Genomic DNA, 23060 nt, shown 5'->3' on the forward strand with positions numbered 1-23060 from the left:
AGACACCAAGTCAGTTTCTAAGAAACACAGGGAAATAGGATTCCCAAAGAAAGCATCTACAGCTCAATTTGGAGGGGCTCCTTGAAAACACTGGATACACATATTCAAACATACTTTAAAGAGCTAAGGTGCACACAGCTGGGCTAATCACTGTCACATAACACGTCACTGGTTCATAACACATTTGCATCATTGGTCCTTTCATGGCTGTCTTTCATTTTATTTAATAATAAATTGAACATCATGAACCTACTAACTCAAAACCTGACAATTGACCCAAAAGTTGCATCTCTTCTGTGTTCCTCACTTTATCTCATTCTTTTCACCCTAATTTCTAGTGATCCTAGTTTTGTAATGACCATTTCTCCAGTTTTGTAATGACCATTTCCTTGACTTTGTATACACATATGCATGTATTTCTGTCACTTATGAAACAGGGTGGCACTTAGTTTTATCTGTTTTTTTTTTTTTTTTGAGACAGGTTCTCACTCTGTCACCCAGACTGGAGTGCACTGGAGGAATCACAGCTCATTGCAGCTTCAATCTCTGGGGCTCAAGTGATCCTCCTACCTCAGCCTCCCGAGGAGCTGGGACCACAGGTGCGCACCACCATGCCCAGCTAATTTTCGTATTTTTTGAAGAGATGGAGTTTTGCCATGTTGCCCAGGCTGGTCTTGAACTCCTGGGTGCAAGCCTACCCCAGCCTCCCAAAGTGCTGGTATTATAGATGTGGGCCACCATGCCCAGCCATTACCTGTTTTTGACTTGTGAAAAGGTCATGACACTGTATTGTCTACAGAGCTCACTAGGGCTTTTTTTTTTTTCATTTGACATTCTTTGGTGGTGGAAGGCAGAATCTAGAATGGCCCCGGAGCCCCTACCCTGTGGTGTAGCCACCCCGTATCATTCCCTGCCTTGAGTGTGGGCAGGATTGAAAATACCATGGGATTAGGTAACATCACAGAGCGAAGAGGTGCCAAAGCCACTCCTATGGTGTATGATGTTACATAAGACCCCTGCTGGTGACGGGAGTGAGGCTCTCTTGCTGGCCTTGAGAGACAGCCTGCCAGGAGTCCTGCAGCCACCACGCTGTAGGAAGACCAACTCCCGGAGCCTCACTCAAGGTCGGCCACAGAGTAGGTGCTCGTGAGTATTTGATGAATCTGTGAGTCAATCTTTCCTTGTCTGGGATATGACTTGCAGTATATTTTCCCCCTTTATCTTTTATTTCTGGGGCTGGCTTATTTATTGTAGTTTCAGATTTACAGGGAAGTTGCAAGACTCATTACTGAGAGTTCCTGTACACCCCACACCCAGTTCATCGCAACTAAAGAACCAACATCGGTACATTATCATCAGCTAAAAGCCATACTTTATTTGGATTTCTTTAGTCTTTTTGTTTTTTAGAGACAGAGTCTCACTCTGTCAACCAGGCTGGAGTACAGTGACACAATCATAGCTCACTGCAGCCTCAAACTCCTGGGCTCAAGCAATTCTCTTGCCTCAGCCTCCCAAGTAACTGAGACTACAGGTGCACACCACCACACCCAGCTAATTTTTAAATTTTTTGTAGAGATGAGGGCGTAGACCACCCACCTGACTCATCGCTGCTGGTGACCCTGGTCACTGGCTGAAGTGTGTCTGCCAAGCTCCACTCGGCAAAGCCACTCTTTCCGTGCCCGCCCCGTGCCCCCATACCATGCTTGTTGGGAATAAGTCACCATGGGCCGCTCACACTTAAGGAGCTGGGAATCAGGTTCCACTCAGGCGGGGCTTTTTTCATTTTGTTGCCATGCACCTAGATTTTTTAAAAAGAGTATCCATTTTTAAATTATAGTAAAAATTTTAAAATGCATCAATTTTTAATTTTTAAAATTTTAAATTAAATTGTAATAAAACTTATCAATATTTTCTTTTGCAGTGTTTTGATTGTTTGGATCCTGGCTAGAGGAGCTGAGGTAATAAAATAATTTTAGTCTCTATAGTTTCTCTTTTTACATTTAAATTCTTGATCCATTTGGAACGGATCCTGGTGGGCCCAGTGGGAACTCCGGGCTCACTGCTTTCTGTATGGCTACCATTTGTTCCAATACCATTTGCTGAAAATTCCATCTTCCCATGTTTCACTGACTTAAGGAGCCACTTTAATCATATACTAAATTATCATAGATCTATTTGGGTCTATTTCTGGGCCTTCTATTTTGTTCCTTAAATCTGCCTCTCTAGGAGCTCCTGCCACACGTTCAGTTCTCAAGGCTTTAGGGTCTATTTTAATATCCGGGAGGATTAGAATATCCCTTCACTGTTTTTCCTGTTCAGTTTCCTGGCTCTTCTTATTTTTTCTTTTTTATTTTTTTTTATTTTTTATTGATCATTCTTGGGTGTTTCTCGCAGAGGGGGATTTGGCAGGGTCACAGGACAATAGTGGAGGGAAGGTCAGCAGATAAACAAGTGAACAAAGTTCTCTGGTTTTCCTAGGCAGAGGACCCTGCGGCCTTCCGCAGTGTTTGTGTCCCTGGGTACTTGAGATTAGGGAGTGGTGATGACTCTTAACGAGCATGCTGCCTTCAAGCATCTGTTTAACAAAGCACATCTTGCACCGCCCCTAATCCATTCAACCCTGAGTGGATACAGCACATGTTTCAGAGAGCACAGGGTTGGGGGTAAGGTCACAGATCAACAGGATCCCAAGGCAGAAGAATTTTTCTTAGTACAGAACAAAATGAAAAGTCTCCCACGTCTACCTCTTTCTACACAGACACGGCAACCATCCGATTTCTCAATCTTTTCCCCACCTTTCCCCCCTTTCTATTCCACAAAACCGCCATTGTCATCATGGCCCGTTCTCAATGAGCTGTTGGGTACACCTCCCAGACGGGGTGGTGGCCAGGCAGAGGGGCCCCTCACTTCCCAGTAGGGGCGGCCGGGCAGAGGCGTCCCTCACCTCCCGGACGGGGCGGCTGGCCGGGCGGGGGGCTGACCCCCCCACCTCCCTCCTGGACGGGGCGGCTGGCCGGGCAGAGGGGCTCCTCACTTCCCAGTAGGGGCGGCCAGGCAGAGGCGCCCCTCACCTCCCGGACGGGGCGGCTGGCCGGGCGGGGGGCTGACCCCCCCCCACCTCCCTCCCAGACGGGGCGGCTGGCCGGGCAGAGGGGCTCCTCACTTCCCAGTAGGGGCGGCCGGTCAGAGGCGCCCCTCACCTCTCGGACGGGGCGGCTGGCCAGGCGGGGGGCTAACCCCCCCACCTCCCTCCCGGACGGGGTGGCTGGCCGGGCGGCGGGCTGACCCCCCCACCTCCCTCCCGGACGGGGCGGCTGGCCGGGCAGGGGGCTAACCCCCCCAACCTCCCTCCCGGACGGGGCGGCTGGCCGGGCAGAGGGGCTCCTCACTTCCCAGTAGGGGCGGCCGGGCAGAGGCGCCCCTCACCTCCTGGACAGGGCGGCTGGCCGGGCGGGGGGCTGATCCCCCCACCTCCCTCCCGGACGAGGTGGCTGCCGGGCAGAGACGCTCCTCACTTCCCAGACGGGGTGGCTGCTGGGTGGAGGGGCTCCTCACTTCTCAGACGGGGCGGCTGCCGGGCGGCGGGCTGACCCCCTCACCTCCCTCCCGGATGGGGCGGCTGGCCGGGCGGGGGGCTGGCCCCCCCACCTCCCTCCCGGACGAGGTGGCTGCCGGGCGGAGACGCTCCTCACTTCGCAGACGGGGTGGCTGCTGGGCGGAGACGCTCCTCACTTCGCAGACGGGGTGGCTGCTGGGCGGAGGGGCTCCTCACTTCTCAGACAGGGTGGCTGCCAGGCAGAGGGGCTCCTCACTTCTCAGACGGGGCGGTTGCCAGGCAGAGGGTCTCCTCACTTCTCAGACGGGGCAGCCGGGCAGAGACGCTCCTCACATCCCGGACGGGGTGGCAGGGCAGAGGTGCTCCCCACATCTCAGACGATGGGCGGCCGGGCAGAGACACTCCTCACTTCCAGGATGTGATGGCAGCCGGGAAGAGGCGCTCCTCACTTCCTAGATGGGATGGCGGCCAGGCAGAGACGCTCCTCACTTTCCAGACTGGGCAGCCAGGCAGAGGGGCTCCTCACATCCCAGACGATGGGCAGCCTGGCAGAGACGCTCCTCACTTCCCAGATGGGGTCGCGGCTGGGCAGAGGCTGCAATCTCAGCACTTTGGGAGGCCAAGGCAGGCGGCTGGGAGGTGGTTGTAGCGGGCTGAGATCACGCCACTGCACTCCAGCCCGGGTGCCATTGAGCACTGAGTTAACGAGACTCCGTCTGCAATCCCGGCACCTCGGGAGGCCGAGGCTGGCCGATCACTCGCGGTTAGGAGCTGGAGACCAGCCCAGCCGACACAGAGAAACCCCGTCTCCACCAAAAAAATACGAAAACCAGTCAGGCGTGGCGGCGCGCGCCTGCAATCGCAGGCACTCGGCAGGCTGAGGCAGGAGAATCAGGCAGGGAGGTTGCAGTGAGCTGAGATGGCAGCAGTACCGTCCAGCTTCGGCTCGGCATCAGAGGGAGACCGTGGAAAGAGAGGGAGAGGGAGACCGTGGAAAGAGAGGGAGAGGGAGACCGTGGGGAGAGGGAGAGGGAGAGGGAGAGGGAGAGGAGGGAGAGGGGGGAGAGGGAGGAGAGGGAGGAGAGGGAGGAGAGGGAGAGGGAGGAGAGGGAGAGGGAGGAGAGGGAGAGGGAGGAGAGGGAGAGGGAGGAGAGGGAGAGGGAGGAGAGGGAGAGGGAGAGGGAGAGGGAGAGCTCTTCTTATTTTTTCATGTGAAATTTAGAAACCATCTTAGGAAGCTCTGAGGATGAGGGAATCAGTTGGTGGATTTACTGGAATGTTAAAATTATAAATTAACTTTGGGCATAATGACAGTTTTATATTATTAAGTTTTCCTACTTAAATCTATGACATGCCCCTCTGTTCTTATTCTTTTTTTTTTTTTTTTTTTTTTTTGAGACGGAGCTTCGCTCTTGTCACCCAGCCTAGAGTGCAGTGGCATGATCTCAGCTCACTGCAATCTCCGCCTTCTGGTTTCAAGCGATTCTCTTGCCTCAGCCTCCCAAGTAGCTGGGATTATGGGTGCCCGCCACCAAGCCCGGCTAATTTTTGTATTTTTAGCAGAGACGGGGTTTCACCATGTTGGCCAGGCTGGTCTCGAACTCTTGACCTCAGGTGATCTGCCTGCCTCGCCTCCCAAAGTGCTGGGATTACAGGCGTGACCTACCACACCCAGCCTCTTCTTTTTTCTTCTCCTTCTCCTCTTTTCTTCCTTCTCGAGAACTTCCTTCTTCTTCTCCTCCTCCTCTCCTTCCTTCTCCTCTTCTTCTGTCTTAAGGGGTTTTAAATTTTTCCTCAAATAGATATTGAATATTCTTATTATGTTTATTCTTGGCATTTAATCTTTTTGCTGCAATCGTAAATGGGGTTGTGTATAAAGCTTCTAACAGGTTACTGTGTTGCTATGAAGATTAGTGATATTTTAACATTAATTTTACACCCTGCTGCAATGCCAAATTCTCTTATTGTCTGCAGCTTTTTCAGCAATTCTCTTGGGTTTTCCAGATCATCTCAAATAGTTTACTCCTTTCCGATTTTTACTTCTATGCTGTTAAAAATGCTTCTCTTTAATTTTTCAGCCGTAAAGGGTATTTTCTGATTCATCTTAAGTCCCAACTGCTACAGATAAGCTCATCTGAGAACTCTTTCCACTTCCCACCTTCTTTCCCTCCTTCTCCTCTCAATTTTACTTAAATGAATCTTTTATATATTATCGGAACACATCATATCTAAACTCTATTCTGACATCCTCACCCACAGTTACATACATTTGATGCTCACCCCGGTGCTGGTACCAAAGTTTCCCCATGTCTCTTGGTTGCTTGGGTTTGGGTCTCCAGCAGTTTCTCATAAATGGCTCATGGAACATTTCCTGAGCTCTCCAAAGATTTACAACTTTTTTTTGTTGCCCAGACTGGAGTGTAGTGGCATGATCTTGGCTCACTGCAACCTCCACCTCCCAGACTAAAGCGATTCTCCTGCCTCAGTCTCCCGAGTAGCTGGGATTACAGGCACCCGCCAGCACGCCCAGCTAATTTTTGTATTTTTACTAGAGATGGGGTTTCACCCCATGTTGGCCAGGCTGGTCTCAAACTCCTGACCTCAAGTGATCCACCCGCCTCGGCCTCCTAAAGTGCTGAGATTACAGGCGTGAGCCACTGCACCCGGCTAGATTTACAAGTTTTTATCTGTAGCCTTTAAACTTGAAGGACAGCTTGGCTGCAAATGAAATCCTTGGCTCGTTCTTTCTTTCCATTATTTTCTTGCAGATGTTACTCTAGCGTATCCTGGAATTGAATGTGGCTGTGGAAAAGTCAGACACCAGCTTAATTGCTTTCCCTCTAAAGTGACTCTTTTTTTTTTTTTTTTTTTGGCCTGGATGCCTATAGGATTCTTTTGTTTCCACAGTCAGTCAGTAACTTCACTGGGTGTGTCTCAGCATTACACATTTTCCCCCTGGAGCACACATCAGCTGTCCCTGGGACCCAATGTGTCCTTTCAAGATGCAGATTATAAAGTCTTTTTAAAAGTTCAGGACATTTTCCTTGAATTATATTTCAAAAAGTGAAGCATCACCATACCATGAAAAGTGGGGTCTGTCAAACTCAATCCTGTGAGATGTGCACTCACATAGGTGGAAGATCAGTGGAGCAGCTGAGGGGGCTGCAGAGCCACCTGACTGGGAATTCTGGGGCCATCCAGCAGCTCGGCCAATCAGTACCAGTCTGGCAGCAGTCTGGTGCCACCTGGTTCAAATATCACTTCTGGACCCTGTGTCTAACTAACTGGACAGTGGCAGGGACTCTAGGACGCCCTGAGCTGCTGGCAGCCGTTTTACTGGCCTGACCTGGCAAGGCTGGGCTGGGAGAACACTGGGAATGTGGTGCCTCTGCTTCCTCACATCATCTTCTCCTCCCTGAGTCCCCTCCACTGACACTCATTTGAGGACAGGTTATGAACAGGAAACAGGAACCAATGCCAACCACAGGACAGCCAAATTCAACTCATTGCAGGAAATTATGGAAATGTTTTCATCATTCTGGTTTCCTTCTTTGATGCCTCCCATTATACATGTGTTGTATCTTCTTTGCTTGCCTCCTGTAGGTTTCACTTACTGAAACTTAAAAACTCATTATTGAGTTCTCTTTCCCATCTTGCAAGATGGTGAGAAGTTGGATACTGAGGAGAAGAAACCCGAAGCCAAGAAGGCTGATGCTGGTGGCAAGGTGAAAAGGGGGAACCTCAAAGCGAAAAAGCCCAAGGGGGAAGCCCCATTGAAGCTGAAATCCCATCCTTGTCAGAGGAATTGGCAGATATTCCCAATCTGCTACATATTCCAGAAAGGCCGTGTACAAGAGGAAGTACTCGGCCGCTAAATCCAAGGTTGAAAAGAAGAAGGAGAAGATTCTTGCAACTGTTACAAACAGTTGGTGGTGACAAGAATGGTGGTACCCGGCTGGTTCAACTTCACAAAATGCCTAGATATTCTCCTACTGAAGACATGCCTTGGAAGCTATTGAGCCATGGCAAAAACCCCTTCAGTCAGCATGGGAGAAAACTGTAAGCCAGCATCACCCCTGGGACCTTCTGATCATCCTCACTGGACACCACAGAGGCAAGAGGGCGGTTTTCCTGAAGAGCTGGGCAGTGGCTGTTACTTGTGTCTGGACCTCTGGTCCTCAGTTGAGGACACACCAGAAATTTGCCATTGCCACCTCAATCAAAGTTGGTATCAGCAATGTGAAAATCCCAATACATCTTACTGATGCTTAATTCAAGCAGCAGCAGCTGCAGAACCCCAGACACCAGAAAGGTGAGCTCTTCCACACAGAAACAGACAAGTACAAGATTACAGGGCAGCGCAAGGCTGATCATCAAAAAGCTGTGGACTCACAAATGTTACTGAGTATCAAAGCTACTCCTCAGCTCCAGGGCTACCTGAGATCTGTGTTTGCCCCGATGAGTGGAGTTTATCCCTCACAAATTGGTGTTCTAAATTTCTTAAGAACCTAATAAAGGATATATACAAATCAAATAACTATTGTTTGAATTTCGTATACTTTTCCCCCTTCTGCCTCTGGTGTCCCTTACCGTGTCTTCTGCTGTATCCATGGCCCTCTGTGTTCATTCAGCTATGCATCCATTTCTGGGATGGTTTTATTGTTTTTTCATGAATAATTCCAGCTCATGGTTAATTCTCTCCAGTAATTTAGCCACTTAGCCACCTCTTCCATAAATCTGTGTATTTTAGCCATGTAGTGCTGATTGTTTCATTAAGTTTTTTTTAAAAAATCACAGCAGGATATCAATTTTTTTTCCTAGTATTCTTTATGTTATGGTAAAAATAACTTCTGTTTCCTGTATTTTTTGCTTATAGCAGCTTCATATTGATGTTTTGTTGTTAAACATAACTAAATGAGCTGAATTTTCCCATACTGGAGATTTGTAGCAGGTGGGAAAGGGATTACATTAGCCTTCTAGAAGCAACTCAAAGGCTCTGCCTCTCCTGCCAAGGCAATTGACTTCATTCTTCGTCCCTCAGTGGGATTCTCCGGTTAACCACGCCTCCTCTGCCTCTCCCCCATGGTCAAAGAGCATTTCTGCCACCTTCCGTGTTCCTGGATGCCTTACAGATTGCAGGTGCAATCCCTCCAGGAGACATATTTTGCCTGGCACTTTCTAAGACCTGACAACACCAAGCACTCCCTCCTCCAGCACATTCTCTCTATATTATCTCAGGCCCAGCTTTCACCTGACCCGGCCCTGTCTAAGCTAAGGCTAGCTCAGACACTCCCTTTCCTTTTGCACTTCAAGATGGACTTCTGATCTTCAGGGAGTGCATGCCACTGACTTTTTCTGCAGCCTGTGGCTCCTTGGCCCTCTCTGGAGTCCCCTACGCCACTCCTGGCCACTGCTCACTGCACCATCGGCTTGCTGCCCGGCCCTGACCTCCACTGCATCTGACGACACTAACACTTCTTGCCCAGTCTGCCGATGCTCTGCTCATGTCTGAAATCCACAAAATGAAGAAAAAAATTCTTGTTGCTATTAGTTTATAGGGGATGCAGGGGGAGTCTCAGTTCTAAGTAGCTGCTCTGTTCCTTCTGGAAGCTCAGCCAATTCTTTTTGCCCTGTGGGATCAACTGGCTTCATTCTGATAGACGTGTGTTCAAAACTGTGTTCTGCAGATTTTGTCAAATTTGCCTTTTACAATTCTGCTATTAGGTTGGTGCAAAAGTAATTGCACAATTACTTTTGCACCAAATGCATATCCCAAACGATGTTGCTATGGTACACATAAGTTCGTGACTGTTAAATTATCTTGATGGATGTACCTTTAGTATTTACATTAGTATGTCTTTTTCATTCCTTTCAACCTTTCTGGTGTTGTTTATTTAGGTATGCCTCTGACAAACAGCACACAACTGGATTGTGTTGTTTTTAAGCCTGTTTTCATTTCTCTAAAAGTAGGAAGACTTCATTTGCATTTATTATGGTTACTGAGTTATTTGGACTTATTTCCTCTACTTTATTTGTATTTTCAGTGTATCCTTTTTCATTTCCTACTTCTTGGGGAAAAAAAGCTCCACATTCACTTTTTTATTCCTCTGCTGATTTAGAAATTATAGGTGGCATTACATTTTTTTCACTGATTAGCCTAAATGTTTTGAGCATATGTTTCTAACTATACACTTTTCTAATAAAGGCTGGAGTTAATATTTCTATTCTTCTTCCCCAAATTACACTGCTTCTGTCATGTTCTAACTCCCTCCAAAACATCACCTCCAACCAATTTATTGTTTCCTAGAATTTTCCTTTTATCTGCTTTGTAAAACAAAACTGGATTTTTTTTTCAGTCTACACTTAAATACATCTACCTATAATTTAACAGTCTATACACTCAGTTGTTTCTTATACCCACTGGCTGTCTCTGGCTTCATCTATCTTCTGGCAAAAGCACAGTTCTTTTAAGGATGGTCTGTGGGTGATAAAACCCTTAGTCTTCCTATGTGTAAAATGTCTTTCTTTTGCCCTTGCTCTTGAAAAACAACTTAACTGGGTATAAAATACTGAGTTGGCAGCGACTTTCCCTCGGCAGTCTGCAGATATTTATTGCTCTGTGGTCATCTGCCTGAGGCTGCTGGAGGCCCCCGGCACATCTGTCATTCCGCTGTTTTTGCCCTGGCAGTTTTTTATGATTTTTCTCTTTATCTTTGACATGAATCTCTAGCCTCCTAGATTTGCTTTTATTAATCCCGCCTGAGAGATGGAGTCTACTTTTGACTTAAAAACTCAAACTGATGCTCTTCAATCCTGGGACATTCTTCAGCTTTGCTTCTCCACCTGCCCTGTCACCCTACACCCACTCCCTCTGGCTGAAAGCCCCATGAGGTGAAAGCGAGGTTTCCCCACTTGCTTTCTGTCCCTGCCTGCTCCTGCGTATTTTTTCTTTTACATGTTTGCATCTCTGTGCTCCATGCATGGTATCCTATTCAAAAGCACTAATTATCTCTGTTCCTGCCGTCTAGTAAGCTTTTCAAATGTCATCTCATCGCCATGTTTCTTATCATCAAATTCTCGAATTTTTATGTTCATCTAATTGTTTTCTATCCTTGGTTTTTGTGCTTCATTATTCCTTATTTCTAGACATTACTCCTTTCTTTGTGGATCTTAAACACATTTATTTAAAAGCTGTTGCTAGAGTACTTAGCACAATTCACTTCATTTGGAATAAATTCATGTTCCAAATGTTGATTTCATTGATCGCCACCCTTGGCGTGAGATCTCGTATATGTTAGAATTCTGTCGAGACTTACCTGGGCACAATTTCTTTTTGTTTTTTTGATACGGAATCTCACTCGGTCACCCAGGCTGTAGTGCAGTGGCACAATCTCAGCTCACTGCAAGCTCCGCCTCCCGGGTTCACACCATTCTCCTGCCTCAGCCTCCTGAGTAGCTGGGACTACAGGCGCCCACCACCAGGCCTGGCTAATTTTTTGTATTTTTAGTAGAGACAGGGTTTCACCGTGTTAGCCAGGATGGTCTCGATCTCCTGACCTCGTGATCCGCCCGCCTCGGCCTCCCAAAGTGCTGGGCACAATTTCTTTCTTTTTCTCTCCCTACGCTTACCCTTCCCTTTCAGCAAGTTTGCAGTTGCCTCAGCGCTGGCCACTTCCCTAGGTCTGGCTGTGGCCCGGACCAGCAGAGAAGCCTGGTCAACTTGTCTCTTACCCAAGGAATTCTTGGAACCCGCTGCCCTGTGTGAGCTGCCCACCCTCAGGGTCACCCTTGCTCAATTCCGAACCAAGGGTGTGGGTCCCTGGCTGCCGTGTTTTAGGGACACAGCAACGTTCAGCTCCATCATTATCCTCTCTCTCTCCACTGTATCTGGGGTTGCTGTGGGTTTGAAACGGAGAGGTCCATTCACGTGAACCCAGAGTCTTCCTGATGGACGGGATGCTTGGATGGATTTCAAGAGGGGGAGTGACTTAGTTATTTCTGAATTTTGGAAAGATCATTTGCAGGGTGAATAGACAGGGAGGAAGCCATCCAGGGGCAGGGAGATGGGCCGGGGTCCACTGCAGTAGCCCTGGGCAGATATGAGACAGGAAGGAGGGCTGGGCACAGGGCCGAAACGTGTGTGTGAACACAGCTTGCTAAGAGAGGTGTGGGGCTGGGACCTTGCTCCGACTGCCCTTTGCAGGGCATGTGCTGATTTGAGGGCAGCCAGACTCATTCAGATGCTAGCTGAGGCCAGGACAATGGGTGGCCCCAGAGAGGGCTGCAGCTCTGTCCTAAGGCAGGCTGTAGGCCTTGGGACACGAGGGAGCAGACAGTGCCCTGGGTCGGGAACCAGAAGCCCGGGTTCTGTCTGAACTTAGCATGCAGCCCCGTGACCGTACATGTGGTTTGCCTCTGAGCCTCAGCTTCCTCATCTGTAAAATGAACTTTGTAATTCCTGCCCCCGGCTACTGTGCAGCCGCCATGAGGACAGGGGGAGAAGGAAGGGGAAGCACAGTCAACCGTGAGACTCAGTGGTGATCAGCGTGGGGTGATGGCCACCGCCCTGCAGTGGACACTGCCACCTCACATCCCTGAGAGAAGGGGAAGCACAGTCAGCTGTGAGACTCAGTGGCGATCAGCGTGGGGTGATGGCCGCTGCCCTGCCCTGGACACTGCCACCTCACATCCCTGAGCTTCCACTGCCCATCACCTTGACACCTGTAGGTACATACATGTCACGCGTTTTAGAGCATTGCAGACGTGAGGAGCCTGCTAGGAAGCACGTCCGTGCCGCAACCTCACCCTTGCTGTGAGAAACCCCAGGGCAGCTGAGGCAGCCTGGCAGCCTGGGAACCTCAGTCTGACAGTGGCCCCGCCCACCCCCAGCCTCCGCCTCTGCTCCGAGTTGCTTCCTGGGTCCCCATTGTCTATGTATTGCTGTAGGTGTCATTTTCTGTTATGGCTGAAATCAGGAGGCATCTGAAGGATGGCAGAAAGGCTGGAGATGTGAGGTCGTGGCCTGGCTGGCTCAAGCTGAGTTGCAGCTACAACCTTGGGCAAGTTGCTGTGAGCCTGTGGTTTGTAAATCCTAAAGGGGACACGATCCCACCTCTGTGTGCTTGTGTGGGGTGAACAGGCCAGCCGTGTTCAGCGTCCCGCACGTGCCTGGTGTGGAGTGGGGCGTGGGATGTACATGGCCTGGGAGCCCTGGGCTTAGGATCATGAGAGACTTTGGCTTCCCTGTCTGTGACCTGGAAGGGCAGATAAGCAAGTGTCCTTAGGGCAGTCTCAGCCACACACAAAAGGACAGGCCCTTCAAGGAGGTTCTGGTCACAGGAAGGGCGGAACACAGCTAAGAGACGAGCGTTCATTACTGACATCTATCCTGATTCCGGGAAAAGGTTTTGTAGGGCATTTGCACAACACACTGAAACAGACGGTAAACAAGGAAGAAAGGAGACAGGACAGCAAACCTAGGAAGGTAACGTGAAGCCATGTCATAGGCCCTGACAATTATTAGAGGTGGGACATAGATTGGCCTGTGAGCTCCCTAGCTGCCAGAGCAAAGACGGATGCAGGGCCAGGAACACAATCCCACAGTCCACTGACCTGCTGGAATCTCTGGGAAGTACAGGGGCGCTGGGGGGGGTGAGGCCAGCCTTGTGGCCCCCTGGGAAGGCTGGTAATGCGGCCCCTTTCACGCCCATAATGTTTATATGCAGGAAAAGCTGGGAGCTGTAAGTGGGAAAATCAGGGAAGGATGATAACCCAAGGTATCGGGCAGCCTCTTCACGACTGACGGGTTCGGGTCCCGAGCAGTCGGTTCTGACCCCAAACCTGACCTCCACTCAGCCTGACCAAAGGCAGAGATGGCGTCTCCAGTGGCAAGGCTTCACGGCATAGACCGCAGACTCTGAGGCCAGATGCCTGAGTGTGGCTCCCACCTCTGAGGATCAGTGCCTCTGGGCCTCAGCGTCCCCATCTGTACCATGGGCTAACAACAGTCCTTTCCTGTGGGGCCTGAAACTGACCCATGTTGAGCATGGACGGGCGGCAGCTAACACCCTCCTAGGTGGTCTTATCTCGTTCTGCTGTTCCCCACATGGACCTTATGGGGTCCGAGAGCTACTGAAATATTCCTCCCCATGGTGCATGGGTCACTCTGGGACACTGCTGACTCGACGTCCCCTTCTGCTGCAGCCCCTGTTGCCATTTAGCGTGGCTCCAAGCAACCCCTGGGCTGGCCATCCCACATGTGCCCTGCTGAGGGCAAGTGCCACTTTCTGGGGAGCTGCAGTGACAGCGGAGTTGCACAAACATCAATCATGTTTCTTCACAAAAATCCACACCCCTACTGGCTGACCTTGGCTCCTCCTGTGACGCTTCTGGGGGCAGCTACTGCTGTCCGGTTTCTAGGCTCTAACTCAGACACTTCACTGACAGGTTCAAGGTCCAGCAGTCTGTGCAGCACAGCTCTTCTTGGTATGCATGTATGTGTGTATGTACATATATGAGATGGAGTCTTGCTCTGTCGCCCAGGCTGGAGTGCAGTGGTGCGATCTTGGCTCACCGCAACCTCCGCCTCCCAGGTTCAAGCGATTCTCCTGCCTCAGCCTCCCAAGTAGCTGGGATTACAGGTGTGTGGCACCATGCCTGGCTCATTTTTTGTATTTTTGTAGAGACCAGGTTTCACCATGTTGACCAGGCTGGTCTTGAACTCCTGACCTCAGGTGATCCGCCCACCTCGGCCTCCCAAAGTGCCAGGATTACAGGTGTGAGCCACTGCGCCTGGCCTTGGTCCTCTTTTAAAATAAACTTTAATAAGGATTTTTATCCCAGGACATGCTGTAATTGCAAATTCTATCTATTTAAGTCATCGCATATGTTTACACTAATTATGTAATTAGATGTAATTATACTAATTGTATAAATACACAATAATTGACTAAGATATATTAAATACTTTGAGAGAACAAAGAGAATCCACCCAGAATACCTTCCCCAATATTAAGGGTGCAGCTGAACCCCAAGAGAGGACAGAAGGGTCATCATGGGAGTCTTGGGCTGCAAGCCGAGCCAGGGCCTCACAGTGCACCTGCAGGTGCAGACACTGCCACAGAATGGAACGGACTTTGAGACGATTAGGCCCAGGGCCACAGAGGAGACCTGGTTCACGCTGCAGCCTCACTTAGCAGCTCCTTGACTTCACTGGTTTTTTAGACATGTCGAAGGACAATAATCAAGTCATTCTTCTGCTCAAAGATATTCCGTGGCTCCCCATTACCTAAGAATAAAGCTCCACTTTGTCAGCCTGCATTCAGGCCCTCCAGGACCAGGTTCCCACATCTGTCTTCACCTCCTACTGCAGTCCGAAAGCCCAGCTGACTGCTCTGGGTGTGTGGAATCCTTTCCCACTCGTGGGCTATTGCCTATGCAGTGCCCTCCGGCTGGTGAGCTACCCCTCTGCCTCCTGTTCTCTGCTGGATCCTGGCAACTCCTCCACCCCTGCAGACCACGCCCCTTCTCTCCAAAGCCTTCCTCAGTCCTTCCAGGAGGAAACAGCTCTCTCCCTTTGCCCTCATCTCCTGTAGCCCTTCATTTATAATTCTCTCACGACATACGCGTTTTTGAATCCGTCAGAGTCCTTGGTGGCCATCTCTGTCTTTACCCCTGGAAGTGAGTTTTCCAAGGGCAAGGACCATGTCTGCCTGCATCCTGATGTCCCTAGCCTTTGGCACAGAGCCTGGCAGGGAGCAAACTCCAAGGCATGTTGAACAACTAAAGGAAAAAGTGAAGGGATGCACAACAGGTTTCCTTTGGTAATGACAGTACATTGATGGGGAGAATCGCTGGGAGCTGCAGGGGCCCAGGGGGTCCAGGGCAGGGTGCTGCAGTTGGGGACAGGGTGGTCAGAAACCATTCCTGGGGGCCAACATGTCTCAACTCAATCTTGTGGAATGAAGGGCACAACAGGGAGGGAAAAGGAAACCGAGTCTGAGCTTGGTGGCTTACACTTATAATCCCAGCACTTTTGGAGGCTGAGGCAGGAGGATCACTTGAGGCTTGAGGCCAGGAACTCAAGACCAGCCTGGGCAACATGGAGAGACCCTGTGATATGGTTTGGTTGTGTCCCCATCCAAATCTCATCTTGAATTCCCACATATTGTGGGAGGGACCTGGTGGAAGGTAATTGAATCATGGGGCGGGTCTTTCCTGTGCTGTTCTTGTGATAGTGAATGTCTCACGAGATCTGATGGGTGTAAAAATGGGAGTTTCCCTGCACAAGCTCTCTCTTTGCTTGCCGCCATCCATGTAAGATGTGACTTGCTCCTTCTTTCCTTCTGCCATGATTGTGAGGCTTCCCCAGCCATCTGGAACTGTGAGTTCTCCATTAAACCTCTTTCCTTTGTAAATTGTCCTGTCTCAGGTATGTCTTTATCAGCAGTGTAAAATGGACTAATACAGTAAATTGGTACCAGTAGAGTGGGATGTTGCTGAAAAGATACCCCAAAATGTGGAAGTGACTTTGGAACTGGGTAATAGGCAGAGGTTGGAACAGTTTGGAGGGCTCAGAAGAAGACAGAAAAATATGGAAAAGTTCAGAACTTACTAGAGAGTTGTTAAATGGCTTTCACAAAAATGCTGATAGTGAGATGAACAATAAGGTCAGGCTGAGGTGGTCTCAGATGGAGACAAGGAACTTGTTGGGAACTGGAGCAAAGGTGATTCTTGTTATGTTTTAGCAAAGAGACTGGCAGCATTTTGCCTCTGCTCTAGAGACTTGTAGAACTTTGAACTTGAGAGAGATGATTTAGGGTATCTGGCAGAAAAAACTTCTAAGCAGCAAAGCATTTGAGAGGTGACTTGGGTGCTGTTAAAGGCATTCAGTTTTAAAAGGGGAAACAGCGCATAAAAGTTCAGAAAATGTGCAGCCTGACAATGTGATAGAAAAGAAAAATCCCATTTTCTGATGAGAAATTCAAGCTGGCTGCAGAAATTTGCATAAGTAACGAGGAGTCAAATGTTAATCACCAAGACAGTGGGGAAAATGTCTCCAGGGAATGTCAGAGACCTTTGCAGCAGCCCCTCCCATCGTAGGCCTAGAGGTTTAGGAGGAAAAAATGGTTTCTTAGGCTGGGCCCAGGGTCCCTCTGCTGTGTGCAGTCTAGGGACTTAGTGCCCTGTGTCCCAGCCACTCCAGCCATGACTAAAAGGGGCCAAGGTACCCCTCAGCCTGTTGCTTCAGAGGGTGGAAGCACAAGCCTCAGCAGCTTCCACATGGTGTTGAGTCTGTGGGTGCAGAGAAGTCAAGAATTGAGGTTTGGGAACCTCTGCCTAGATTTCACAGGATGTATGGAAATGCTCGGATATACAGGCAGAAGTTTGCTGCAGGGGCAGAGCCCTCATGGAGAATCTCTGCTAGGGCAGTACAGAAGGGAAATGTGGAGTTGGAGCCCCTACACAGAGTCTCTACTGGGGCACTGGCTAGTGGAGCTGTGAGAAGAGGGCCACTGTCCTCTGGACACCAGAATGATAGATCCACCGACAGCTCGTACTGTGCACCTGGAAAAGCTGCAGACACTCAACACCAGCCGGTGAAAGCAACCAGGAGGGAGGCTATACCCTGCAAAGCCACAGCAGCAGAGCTGCTCAAGGCTGTGGAAGCCCAGCTCTTGAATCAGCATGACCTGGATCTGAGACAGGGAGTCAAAGGAGATAATTCTGGAGCTTTAAGGTTTAACTGCCCCACCAGATTTCGGACTTGCATGGGGCCTGTAGCCCCTTTGTTTTGGCCAATTTCTCCCATTTGGAATGGCTGTATTTACCCAATGCCTGTACCCTCATTGTATTTAGGAAGTAACTAATTTGCTTTGATTTTACAGGCTCATAGGTGGAAGGGACTTGCCTTGTCTCGGATGAGACTTTGGACTGTGGACTTTTGAGGTTAATGTTGAAATGAGTTAAGACTTTGAGGGACTGTTGGGAAGGCATGATTGGTTTTGAAATATGAAGACATGAGATGTGGAAGGAGCCAGGGGTAAAATGATATGGTTTGGCTGTGTCCTCACCCAAATCTCATCTTGAATTCCCACATGTTGTAGGAGGGACCTGGTGGGAAGTAACTGAATCATGGCATGGGTCTTTCCCATGCTGTTCTCGTGATAGTGAATAGGTCTCACAAGATCTGATGTGTTTAAAAAACGGGAGCTTCCCTACACAAGCTCTCTCTTTGCCTGCCACCATGTAAGATGTGACTTGCTCATCTTCCGCCATGATTGTGAGGTTCCCCCAGCCATGTGGAACTGTGAGTTCTCCATTAAACCTCTTTCCTTTGTAGATTGCCCAGTCTTGGGTATGTCTTTATCAGCAGCATGAAAACGGACTAATACACCCTGTCTCTACAAAACATTAAAAAATTAGCCAAGAGTGGTAGTGCACACCTTGTAGTCCCAGCTACTTGGGAGGCTGAGGTGGGAGGATCACTTGAGCCCAGGAGGTTGAGGCTGCAGTGAGCTATGATGGTGCCAGTGCACGCCAGCCTGGCTCAAAGAGTGAGACTCTATCTCAAAAAAAAAAAAAAAAAAAAAAAGACAAAAAGAAAGGAAAAAAGAAAAGGAAACTGGGTGGGAAGGGTTGAATGGAAAAGACCCAGAGTGGAGGATGTGGGGCTGGTGTTGGCCTAGGATGCCGAGGACCAAGCTGCAGTACACCTGCTGCCACCACCAGTTCAGCAAAGGATGGCCCTGAGTCAGCTGCTGTCCCCACGCCACCATCAGTGCAGGGGCTGCGCATCCACTATGTATTTGGATGCTTCAATATGAGCTTATTTATCTGGCCTCCTTCAGAGGGTGTGTGGGAGAGGTGGAGACATAGGCAATTTCTAGCAAGTTCTCCAGGCACCTTCAGGAGACATCTGCACCTCTCATGCCAGCCTGGGGCACAGCTACTTCTACAGTGCCCAGGGTCCTGCACACACCCAGGACTGGCCATGGCAAGAGAAGAGGCAGGAGCCGCTGCCCAGAGGAGCCCCTTTCCCTCCTAGACTCAGGACAGAGGGGCCCATAGCTGGGGCCCCTAGGATGGGGTGTAGTGGCCAAAAGTCCCCACCAGGTGCTGTCCAGGGGCTCAGCAAACATGAATTCACAGAATCCTCCCAGCAGCCCTGTGAGGAAGGGGGCCCTGCCATTCCCACCTTACAGATGAGCAAACAGACGCGAGCTGCTCACGGTCACACCACTGGAAACTGGCAGTGCAGGATCCACGCAGAATGGTTCTAGAATTTGTGCTAACAACTGCCCCACACTGCCGTTCAGCCAGTGCCTCCCTGAGATAGAACAGTTGAGACCTGGGCTTGCTGGGCGAGGCCCCATCCTGGTCGCCGACTGCACAGGGCAGCTGTGCCCGTGGCTTGTCGGGACCATCCCACAGTGAGGCCATCCCCGCTATACACAGCGGCCTCAGATGGCACCTGCAGACTGAGCAGGGCCTGGGCCCTCCGGAGAGGGCTGTCCTACCTCGGGGTTCTCCTGGGTCGGGGGCCGGTCTTCCTTCTTCTTTTTGGTGGCCTGAGCTCCCTGAGATGGCTCCTCTGTGGGCGGCCGCGACTCTGCCGTGCTCTCGGGCTGCGTCTGCACTTGAGGCTGAATGATGATGACCTGGAAGATACCATGGAGGGGTGAAGGGGACAGTGATGGGGAGGGAGGGGTGAAGGGGACAGTGATGGGGAGGGAGGGGTGAGGGGAAGAGAGGAGGGGTGGAGGGGACAGTGATGGGTTGCGGGGTGAGGGGAAGAGAGGAGGGGTGGAGGAGGCTGGAGAGCGAGGGTGAGGGGCACAGGGAGGAAGGGAAGAGTGAGGGGGGCTGGGGAGGTAGCTGGTAGGGCACAGGGCAGGGGTTGGGGAGCAGAGCCTGGGCCAGGCCAAGCTGGGAGGGCGGATCCCCGGGAACTGGGTGGTTTGCGCCCCTGTCTGTCTAGCACCTGCCCCTCCTGACACACCTTTTCCACCATGGGGAGGGTCTGCATGAGAAGCTGGCCTGGTTTAGGAACCGGGAAGGTCTGGGTTCCAGTTCTGCCCCACTGCTTCCCAGCTGTGTGGCCTCAGGGGAGTCACTGCTTCTGAGAGTCAGGTTGGTCATCAGTGAAACTGGCCACACCTCTCCCCAGGGAGGCCGTGCACACTCAGGCGGCGAGGACTTCTCATCCCAGTTCAGGTGCAGATGAACTGAGGCCATGAGAGCTCAGACTTGCTCCTGGCCTGAGGCCATCCAGTCAGGAGGCAGAGGGGCTGGGAACCCTGGCTCCGTTTCTCCCTCCCCACACCACAGTGCCTGAGACACACAACCCTGGCTTGGGGGCACGGGTGGGAATAACATTCTACTTTTTTTCACTGCCATGAGGCCCCTCACGTGGTGGATGGGGAAGGGGAAGGGGGGTCTTCAGATGCCACCCTGCAGCAGCCCCCCTTAGCCAGCCTTCCTCGAGGCTCAGGGGGTGCTCTGGTTTGATGAAAGGGTGTGATGCTGAAAATCAGCTTGAAATCCACCCATCCGGCCCAGCCTCTCCCTGGGCCAGGATCCGCTCCATCTCTAGCTCTACCATTTTATTTCTTTGGACAGGAAATTGGGAAAGAATTATTAGTTTTCACGGCTCCAAGAAGAAGAATTCTCCAGGATCCATCAGCCACAGTCTGGTTTAAACTAGGAATTACTTGAACTTGGGTGTTTTTTTGGTTTGTTTTTCCCTAAGCACAGGTGGTGACTGTCTGATGAATTTGAGGCTTCTGAGCACAAAGAGAAAATATGTCCCATTTTTCTGCTGGCTTAAGGGAAGCTCTGCCTTCCTCTTTGTATCACATTTTTAAAACCCCAAAATCTCCGTATGGAAAAAATATGTCCATTTTTATATCCATGGGAAGAAAAACATTAAGATCTCCAATAGGAAAAAGGGCAAAGAATATTCTCAAGTCACACATGAGAAGATAGAATTCTTAAGTGTAAGAAAAACACTGAAGCTTAACAGTAACCAAGGGAATTCAACTTTCAACAATGAGGCATCTATGTGCCTAGTAAATGAACAAAACAGTGTTTAAGTGACCAACATCAAATGCTGGTGCAGTTGTGGTGAAACAGACACACTCCTTCCAGCATCTGCTAAGCACCTTGTCTGGATCAGGTGCCCTCCTGGGATACACCTGCCATCCCACCATGGCCCATGACAACTCTTCAGACTGCGAATTCTTTGAGGGGCCCTCAGTGGGCGGGAGAGCCTGGAAGCACAGGACTCCCGGGAATGCACCGGGTGCAACAGCACCAGCTCACATGAGGGTCGGCCGTCAACATCCAGGCTGGGGAAGCAGAAGGTACCCCAGCCATAAGCAAGAGAGGGGCGGCCTGGCAGTCCCCAAATGGGGAACAGAGAGAAAGAGGCCACAGACAGGGGACGGCAGGGATGAGGCAGCCCCGAAGGCCTCAAACAGCACAACCACCAGGAGCTCGGAGGGGAGCAGCGGGAGGACCTTAGTTTTAGTTTTAAAACTTGGCAGAAATTATGGGAGATTGTGCACTTGGGCAGTGGGGTAAAAACAGCCCTTGACCGTCCAACTCCACCAGCAGAGACGGAGAATCAATATCTCTTCTAGTCACTCATTCAGCCACATGTCATTAATTGGTTAATCATTTGAATGAATTCATTCATTGACCAATCACTCCTTTTCCACTGGTATTAATTCATGCAGCCGTATTGTCTCTGGATCGCATATTCATTCATTTGTTCATGCACTAATTCACTCCCTTAATCATGTGTTCACACTCCATTCATTCATTTGCTCCTCTGTTTCCGTCCCATTCATTCATTTGTCCACTTGATCATTCTGCCCTCTGGTCATTCATTCTGCCTGGGCTTGTTCATTTGGCCCTTCCCAAATGATTGCTCTTGGCCTCCTGTATGCGGCTGCACACCCTTTCCGGAGCCTGCTGGTGGGCACTCACCTTGTTGTCAGCACTGATGAGGAGAGGCTGGACTTTGATGCTGTCACTGACCACAGACACGGCGGTGCTGGGGGCCATGGCGGCGGCATTGCTGGGGGAGGTGGAGATGATGGCGTAGGCCACCCCCGCACTGCTCAGCGGAGAGGCGAGGGCGGCGGGCTCGGCGAGGGCCTGGGGCTGGCTGCCGGGCACTGGCACATGGCTGACAGTGTTGTTGGCGGTGGGGAGGGCTGGGCTGGGGTTCTTGACGCTGACCACGGTGGCCTTCTGGAATGTTGGGGGCTGCTTGGGTGGCCGGTCCCGGCCCGGGGCAACGGGGAGGCTGTCTGGAATCAGAGTCTTTGGCCTAACCTGGGAAGAAGGGACAGACAGGTATGTGGTCAGACGGGCAGACACACAGGAGTGCAGGGGAGGGGCCGCCCTGGCTCGGAGACTTCCTATATTCAAGGGGAAGGGGCAGCATCAGAAAGAGCACAGCGCCTGTCACGGCCTCACAGCAGGTGAGACCTCGACCCCAATGCCTCCCTCCTCCTGGGCTTGCACCGACTGGCCACGGGGCTCAGGAGGGGCTGCTCTGGACCCAAGGCCCTGCCAGCTGCACTCAGAGAAAATGGTGAAGAGCAGCGGGGAGGCTCGGAAGGCAGCGCTTGGGCGCGAGGGGACAGTCTGCGCAGTGTGACGCCCTGCAGATCAAGTCCCAAGCGGCAAAGCCCCCTTTGGCCTTGGAAGTCTGGAAAGCGCTGCCCCTCGGCAGGGACTGGAAGGGGCTGTGAGGGCTCCGGGGCCTTGCCCAGTTCTGCTTCTCAGTCTGGGTGGGGGCTGCTGCTGCGCTCCCATGAAAACCAGAGCTGAGCCCGCGTGACTGCGGCGGGCCTCTCAAATGACAGTGAAGGTGTGCAGAGGGCAGCCGGGCAGCCACCGGGTGGTTCAGGCCAGGGCTCTGGACAGACTGTTTGTTTGGGCCCAATCCTGGCTCCTCTGGGGTCCTGGTGACACACCTGAACTGGGCCGGGTCCCTCATCTGCATGAGGTGATGAGACTTACTGGGGTTCGGAAGAAAGAAAATGCACAGCAAGTGCTGGGTGTACTTGACTGAGGGCTGTCACCAGCACCCCCACACCCAGCAGAGTGTTTCTGATGGTGGAAATTCCCATCAGAGCCACCACCACTGAGCCCATGCATGGAACCAGGAGCGCCACATGCCCCAGATGAGGACACACCAACCCTGGGAGGTCCAGGCCAATATCATGCCCCAAGAGACAAGGGGACAAGGAGAAGGGGTACGACCTGCCTTCTCATCTGAACCCCGCTGCGCTCGCACTGCAGGGTGGCCATCCTGGCCTGTTCTACAGATAAGCAAACTGAGGTGCGTAGTGGAGACTCACCGGTAATAATGATGCTACGGTCGTTATCATTAGGGCCTGTCTGGCATCGGTGAAGGGCACAGAGCGCTGTACTGCCCCGCCCATCTCCTCCCACCCTGTGTCCAGTGGTGCATGTGGAAGGAGTGGTC

At 51.0% G+C, this 23060-nt stretch overlaps 1 protein-coding gene across 5 annotated transcripts in view; it reads right to left on the bottom strand.

Annotated features, from left to right (window-relative positions):
- The window catches only part of PHF21B (PHD finger protein 21B), a 130455-nt gene that overhangs the window by 14250 nt on the left and 93145 nt on the right, over positions 1 to 23060 (bottom strand). For 4 of the 5 annotated variants that reach the window (XM_031005660.3, XM_031005659.3, XM_055375370.2 and 1 more), the window contains exons 4-5: positions 21548 to 21898; positions 19075 to 19215 (exon numbers count right to left, since the gene is read on the bottom strand). In XM_031005660.3, the coding sequence (XP_030861520.2) occupies positions 19075 to 19215; positions 21548 to 21898 (492 nt within the window). The remainder of the gene's footprint in view (positions 1 to 19074; positions 19216 to 21547; positions 21899 to 23060) is intronic. The other variant, XM_063704893.1, reaches the window with a different exon arrangement.

The sequence above is a fragment of the Gorilla gorilla genome, chromosome 23, assembly GCF_029281585.2.
Source record: "Gorilla gorilla gorilla isolate KB3781 chromosome 23, NHGRI_mGorGor1-v2.1_pri, whole genome shotgun sequence".
Lineage (NCBI taxonomy): Eukaryota > Metazoa > Chordata > Mammalia > Primates > Hominidae > Gorilla > Gorilla gorilla.